The sequence below is a fragment of the Pleuronectes platessa genome, chromosome 23, assembly GCF_947347685.1.
Source record: "Pleuronectes platessa chromosome 23, fPlePla1.1, whole genome shotgun sequence".
Lineage (NCBI taxonomy): Eukaryota > Metazoa > Chordata > Actinopteri > Pleuronectiformes > Pleuronectidae > Pleuronectes > Pleuronectes platessa.
The window spans coordinates 16,257,321-16,265,039 of NC_070648.1; the positions used below are offsets into that span (position 1 = coordinate 16,257,321).

General features: G+C 36.5%; 1 protein-coding gene across 2 annotated transcripts in view; it reads left to right on the forward strand.

Moving 5' to 3' along the window:
* The window catches only part of mtm1 (myotubularin 1), a 38,959-nt gene extending 32,336 nt beyond the window's left edge, over positions 1–6,623 (forward strand). For both annotated transcript variants that reach the window (XM_053416577.1, XM_053416578.1), the window contains one exon: positions 1,286–6,623. In XM_053416577.1, the coding sequence (XP_053272552.1) occupies positions 1,286–1,477 (192 nt within the window). In that variant the 3' untranslated portion in view covers positions 1,478–6,623. The remainder of the gene's footprint in view (positions 1–1,285) is intronic.
* The last annotated feature ends 1,096 nt before the right edge of the window (positions 6,624–7,719 follow it).

Below are 7,719 nucleotides of genomic sequence, written 5' to 3' on the forward strand. Positions count from 1 at the left end.
AAACACATTTTAGTGAAGGGGCCACATACTACCCACTTGGATCTGACGTGGGCCAGACCAGGTTTTTTTTCACCGCCGCCGCCAAGTCCCCCCCGCCCTGGACAGCGTCACGTCGCTCAGGGCGGAGGGCCGTGGCAGATACCAACATGAAAGAAAACGGGGGGGTCCGACCCGTCTTGGAACACGGACCTAGGAGTCTGATGAGCGCAGTGAAAGTGAGGGCTGAGATGGGATTACAGCCTCCCGGGTGCTCAGCCTCCTATGTGCTCAAACATAAACTTCAGCAACAAGAAGAAAATGTTCTTTCTTTCGCTTATGCAAATAAAACATTTTTATTAAGAGGAGATAGATTGACGTGCCACAAAGCCATTCTGTGAACTAACAAGAAATGTTAAAGCTACCTGTATGTTTGAGGGAGAGAGAGAGAATGACAGAGAAAGTAGAAGAGAAGGATGACTTGCTAATGCACAGACTATATTGAGCTGCTTTGACACATCTTGACCTGCTCTGCAGACATTTGTAGGAAGTTATTAAAATGTTTGAAAGCTGAAGATTTTCACCTTCCCACACAGTAGGCAACTGCTATTATGTTTGCAGTTAATTTATCACGATTGTGGGATTTTACATTAAAAGTTGGAGATTTTTATTACATTTGTGGTTTATTCCGTTTGCAGGATTTTATTACGTTGGCGGATGTTACATCAGAGATAAACCAATCCAGAGCCACATCTCTGATTCTAATAAAAATTCTTCAGACAGCTAATGGAGATAATTGACCAGAATATATCTCCATTGTCTTTTAGGGACTGAGCTGCAGTTGAATAGGGTAAAACTGGAGTGGACAGGCCTTTGTCGACTGCGAGCTGTGAGTCACTGGTGACCTTGAACAGATCAGGGAGCTGAAATCAGATTGACATTTTTCATTAATTTGATTGATGTTTAGTAATGAAACCAGTTGGGTGGAAACTTTTTTTCAAAAATTTTCAATAAAAGTTTAAAACTTGGAAATGGGTCTAAAAGTAGAAAGAGATGTCTGGGAAGGGCTTTCAAATGTCTGCACGGATGGTCTGAAATTCCGCTTTTTAAAACTGATTCAAACACAACACAGTCGTCGTTCCCCCCCCCCCAGCCTTTTAACTGTGATGTTAGAGATTCCAATTCATAAGTCTGAATCAGCCTCATAAATTGTCTGTTGTGATGATCTTACCAGTACCCATTGACATTTTGTTTGAGAAGTAGATTGTGAGTGTCTTAAAGATAAATGTGTGTCTGTTGTGTGTTTCAGCATCAGAGTCCTGTGGAGCAGCGCTACAAGGAGCTGTTGTCCCTCAGAGATGAATACTTGAAGAAGCTGGAGGAGCTGCAGCTCTCTGACACCTCTCCTTCCTCCCATTTGGCTAACAGCTCCACCCCCAACACATCCTCCACCTCCTCCACACCATCACAGCAGTACACACAGCTACAGACTCCTTTCTGAGGGCTGATGACACATACACACAGATACACCCCCTTCACACTTACACACAGAGTATATATATATACATATATATATATATATACACACAATAATTTTCATTTATAAAAAAAAAAATCTTTCAGTCAGATATCTGTCAATCTTGCACACAGACAGGGATTAATTATATTGCAGTCATAAATGTGGATAACAAAGATGACTAATTTGATTTAGATTAGATTGTTAACTCTAACACCATAGTGGTGATGATGGGGATTTATGCAAAATGTCACATTACAGCATTGTCAAAAGACTTGACTATATACTCATTCATCATAAAGTGAAGCTTTAAAGACATTCAGTCCAAAGGTGTGAACACTCTGGACACACAGTGGTTGTGTATCAGTGTCCACACAGGCAGCACAGAAAGGCTGAAAATTTTGTATTATATTCACACAAGTCCTGTTGGTGGTTATTTTTTAAATCAGATCACCACTGACAATTTCTACTCTATGGGTTCAATGGTAAGCCGAGGCGCAGAACTGTGTGTTGACTGCACTGCTGTTTGAGAGAGAGAGGTTTGTCTTTACCTTTGATTTAACTTCAAGTAAACCTGCTCACATTTTACAGATGTCAGGTGTATGGTTGTTGTCCATTGAAAGAACTCTTCAACATTTAAACAGAAAGAAAGTTAACCTCTGTGCCTCCATTTAAAGATATTTCAGGGTTGTAGTTTGGTTTGTCTGAGCCAATTTAAAAAAGGGCTTGAAATAGTGGACAGTGCTAAACAAGCTCTGTTGACCGTTAAATAAATAAGAAAATCCAAGTTATGCCCGAAAGAAGATACCCAGCAGTTAGCTCCAACTTCAGAACCTCACTGTATCTCTCTCTCTGCTATTGTCCCACTACAAAACAGTTGTTGTTCTTTGTGAGCAAAGCATATTGCAAATCAAGATTTTTCTGAGTGTTGCTCTGACACATGAGGAATCGGTTAGATCAGCTGCAGAGTGTCAGATTTAGACGCAGTGGTGTGGAATTTCCTTTTGTTGGTGTGGAATTTGCTGATCAGTGTTTTGTCACTGCCATCAGCTAAGCTCAACTAAGCACTATTTCCCAGCTACTGCCTATGCTATGGCTGAGGGTAAATACAGTTCTAGCAAATAGTAATAGTTCGGTTAGAATTAATCCATGATTTATTCTTATGAATGCAGCTTTGATGTGGTTTGAAATGTATAGTATAGGGAAATGGAGTTATGCTTGGCCTATGATGTTTGTTGTCAAATGGGTTTAGTGACAGCAGAAAAGATACTAAAAATTGTTAAATACATTTATGTTGATATACATACCACCCATGTTATTTCATAGCACATGTGCCTTTTGGACATGTGGGGCAGTTTAGTTAAAAAATAATGACTGGATTATATCAGTGGGTGTAGTTGTTTACAAGTTGTTTGGTTGTCTGACTGCTCATGTGTCTGGCCTATAAGACCCCAGGTTATACCGCTGTGCAGTAGATTGACATTGTCAGCAGACGTCAACATTGAAACTCGTGCAAAAACATGGTACCACAACAGTAATAATGGTGAAAGCTGTAAGACATTTTATAAACATTGATTTTATTTGGCAAGTAGTACATGTAAATTTCCTTGAGGAAATTCTATGGAAGATAATTTTTGGTTCAAAAATGGAAAACAAAGTATTACGAATGGCAAAAATAAATGTTTATAATATGTCAAAGTTTTAGGGTACCAATTTAAATTTAAGTCGGTTGTGGTTTGTATTGTCAAGTTCTAAGTCCAAATTTAGATTTTTTCTATAAGTCATTTTACTTTTATCGCAAAAGGACGAGATAGTATTAAATCACTATTTTGAAAATCATAAACATTTATTCAAAATCTAAAATATTCCATATTTACATGGTATTGACTGATACTGGATATTTTTACTATCCATTATGCTCACAGAACTTATTTCCCCCTAACTCACATGGCCTTCCATAAAATGTTCCATTAAAAGAAACATGAAAACATTCTGTCCAAAGAATCTAATTCTTAAGAGAGTGAGGATTTTGCTGCTAACTCAGAAAGTTCTCATTTTAATTAGTTTGAAACCAACATACATAATGAGCTCAGACATATGAGTCATAAAATCTGTCAAAACTGTACTCTGTGTTGTATCATTCTGTCTCTCTACATGGCAACAGAAGTGTTTACTACAGTCAATTTACCGAGTATATGGCGAGTAGTCTTCAGTCTCAGGAACTTTATTTAACCTGTCCACATAGAGGATTGAGGCTTGCCTACTTATAGAGCAGGTTTGGTGTGTATCATCATCCATTAGAGAGAAATTCTTATTTTAGTAATTCCAGCCGTGGGTTCAGTCATTGAAAACATAATAAAAACCAATAAATAAGCATTTAAAAAGCTCAAGTTGTGGTCTTGGTAGCAGTTATGACTTAATTTTGTTGAAATTATTTATCGGTAGATAATATGAATATGTACGGATCACCACAAAAGATCAAGTAATCTTGGCACAATTTGTAACATTTATTGATAGAGTTTGGCAGTTCCATTCCCACAGGATTTAAAGATACCAAGAAAAACCTATTAGCATTGGCAAGTTGTCTTTACAAGAAATGGAGAACTATTTGTCCGTGCAGAAATTTTTTTGAAGTGCTCAATAGAGGTGGAAGGTGTGAGGAGTAGCCGTTTGCAGAAGGTTTTGTGCTTTGTAAATTAACTTAAGCGATGGTCTAACCTTTATCAAAAATGTATATTCCTTTGCAAAAACCCAGAAGTGTCTTCTAAAGAACAAATTGAAGGAACTTCTAGAGAAGATATTGGTGAATGAGGCTCAATGTTGTCCAAGCAGTACCATTACCATTTCAGGGAAAATTCAAACCATCCACTTGCCTGCATTATACACGGTATTGATGCTTTAGTAATCTACTGAAAATTCAACTGCACATTTTATCCCTGATTTCAAGCTGTTATTAGCACAGTCAACATAATTTAAATTCTGTGATTGGATATTTCTTATTAAAATGCTCATTTGGAGTTAAAGTGACCACCTCTTTGTATGTTGCACATGACATAGAATACAACTTTACTTCTGGAACCTTGGGTACATTGTACTCTGTACTTCTCTCCAACATCCTTGAATTTCAAATAAGCAACCTGCAAGTAGACAAAGAGTCAAGCTCAAAAAAGTCAGGTCAGACTCCAATACATTCCCCCTCACACACTGTTCCCCTGCCTAGGCCTGCAGCAAATTGGAAGCAATGAAGATCTGGAAGATGTACTGTATGTACAGTCTGACAGTTAAAGTGGTGAATGAGGTTTAACGAGTCGTTTAGGAAAGTGCTTTAGGTCATGTCCAGATTTGTGCCTTGATTCTTGTGTAAATCACCTTCTGTCTTGTTTGAGCTTGACTGTTGGTCCCAAAGAAAGTTGGCTTTTTAGAAAAACTCAAAATTTCCTGATCTAACTTTGAGGAACCATGTTGAGTATACCACGTTTCTTTGTTTCTGAAATTTCTTAAGGGCAAATGTCTTTGATATCTTTAAAGTGCATCCTGCAAAAAAACTACTTTGCAAGTGTTCTTGGTTGAGTTTTCAAACCTCTACATTGAATGGAATAATATTTGTAGTATTTACTGCATAGGTGATGTTGCTAACAAGACAAACCTATATAGTCTATAAGACAACACTGAACATTGAAAGCATAAGTATAATTGTAAAATTTTTATGAAGCCTATGAAAGAGCCATGGAGCTTAAGTTTTTCACAAGCCAGTTCTCCGACTCACATGAACAAGGGCAACACAATGAATTGTACTTACAAGGAGACCAATACCACTCTTCAACTTGTTCCCAAAGTAACAATACAACCGATCCCTAATCCTTCAATATGGACAACAAAAATGTTATCTTGGCACATCTCAAAGCAATTTATTGAAAGAGTTTAGCGTTTCCATTACCACTGAACTACAGAGAAAAAAATCTCTTAGCATCTGCAAGTTTTCTATGCGTTAATTAGAGAACTATTTTTCAGTACAAACAATATTGTCAAGTGCCCAATAGAGGTCGAAGAATAATTTCAGCTTCGTAAATTAGCTTTTGTGATAGTCCAACCTCTGTCACAAATGAATATGGCATTACAAAAACCCAGCACTCTTTTGTGCCATGGATTGGCAAGCAGGCCAAACCTGTCCACAATCACCTGGAACATCTGAAACAAAATCAGGGGTGTACTTTTAGCAAACACTCAGGATAAAGTCAGTCTGGAGAGAATGGTCTACCTTCAAGAAAGTCAAATCTCAAACTAGACTTTTCTCAGTTAGATGGAGTGGGCACATTGCATTGAGCAGCTTGTGTTAACTAAAAGGTAAATTAATAAAGGTTCTACAAGAGGGGAAATTAAAAACTTCATTGAGAAAGGGCTGGTTTCACTGAAGCGGTTTGCAAGTAAAACAACAGACAACAACATAAAATGTGTGTTGGTCAGGTGGTTGGGTTTTTAGAGAAAAACAGATGAAAATCTATTTTTTTTTATGTTTTACTTTGTACCATGATGTAATTACCTCAATCAAAACCTATTTTACTGTCTAAAGTTATATCGTTGTAAAATACAATTATTTTGTGTAGTGTAAAATCTTACAGTTTTATAAAAAGTAATGTTTCAGAAATTTGTCATTTATTGTGTTTTTTTGGGGGGGGTATTTTTTTATTTGTACTTTCTAACCCAGGATAAAAAGACAGAAGCTTGCATACTTTTCACTTGTCAAACACCTTGTCATATTCCTCTCATTTCTCTGATAAAACTTTGATTTGTAGATACTTTGTAGACAATTAAGGTCTGTGGGAATTAATGTAACAAGTATCACTGTTACAGTGTCACTGTTTATTTAATTTTGCCTCTTTGATTTACATAGGAGTTGTGTTATTATATTTTTTTCATAGGAGAGGGTTTGTGTCATAATAGCATACTTTTTAATAAATACACTTGAAATGTGTTTCAGGATCTTTTTGGAATAAAAAATCAAATTTGATGAAAAAGGTGCAATAACAATACATTTCAAATGTATATATTTTAACCATGTTATATCCTCTCCACAGTTTTTGTTTGAGTGGCCTCTCTTATGTAAATAATACTGATTAAATTAATTTAAGTATTTCTGTCTGTTTTCTTATTTTTAGTATTTAATATTTTTTGTATTACATTTTTTGTTGACATTTTCTCTCAAAATTAGGTCAGTCATGTATGCATGGATATGGAATCATATATATATATATTTTTTTTTTTTCTCACAATTATCCTCCATTAGCTTGATTTGTTTTATATATATATTGATCAAGTCCTCCTTCCTCAGTTGTGATGCTCTCAGTCTATGGACCGACGCTGAGGAGTCTGAATGGGAACAAAGCCAACATCTGCTGTACTGTTGTAGCCCCCACCCCTACAGACACACGATCAGGATTTGCCTGTGTCATCGGAAAAGCATGTAAATGTAACGCATTGGGATGTGGATCTAGTTTTGGGGTCAAATCAAATTTAATTAAATTTGATTAATATTGCACTGAATCACAACATTCATTATCTCATTATTTAAGGGACTTTCATTGTAAGTTCAAGGCTCTACAAAATTATAGACAAACACCCAACTGTGACGAGAGAAAAAAAGTCCCTCTTAACTGGAGAAGCCTCCTGCAGAACCAGACTTGATGCGAGCGTCCGTCCTCCTTGAACGGTTGGGGTAAGCAGAGAAAAATATGGAAGAGAGGAGAGGAGGAAAGGGAGACTAGTTGTTCCATCATATGTTAGCGCTGTCGACTAGTTGTTATAATGAAAGTAACGAGTGATATGTAATCATGTTATTAATTATAACAGCTCCAGTTATTTTTATTTTTTTATACAATTAAGTTTTATTTGTATAGTGCCAAATTATAATATACATCTCACGGCACTTTACATAGTAAGGGTGAGACCTTAAAAATTGCAAAGAAACCCAAAAGTTCCCATAATGAGCAATGAGGGAGAGAGAAAAGTGCTCAGTGCATGATGGGAATAACCCAAGCAATCTAACTCTACAGCAACATTATCATGAAACAAATTTTTTAAGGGATAGTTACAAAAAAAGTAACAATAGTTATTGTAATAAATCAATAGAAAAAAAACATGCCTCCATACTACTTCTGCGGTGTCCGCAACCCCCGACATTCATATTTGACTTGAAACAAGGCAATTTGCATGCTGTTTCGTGTCGAATA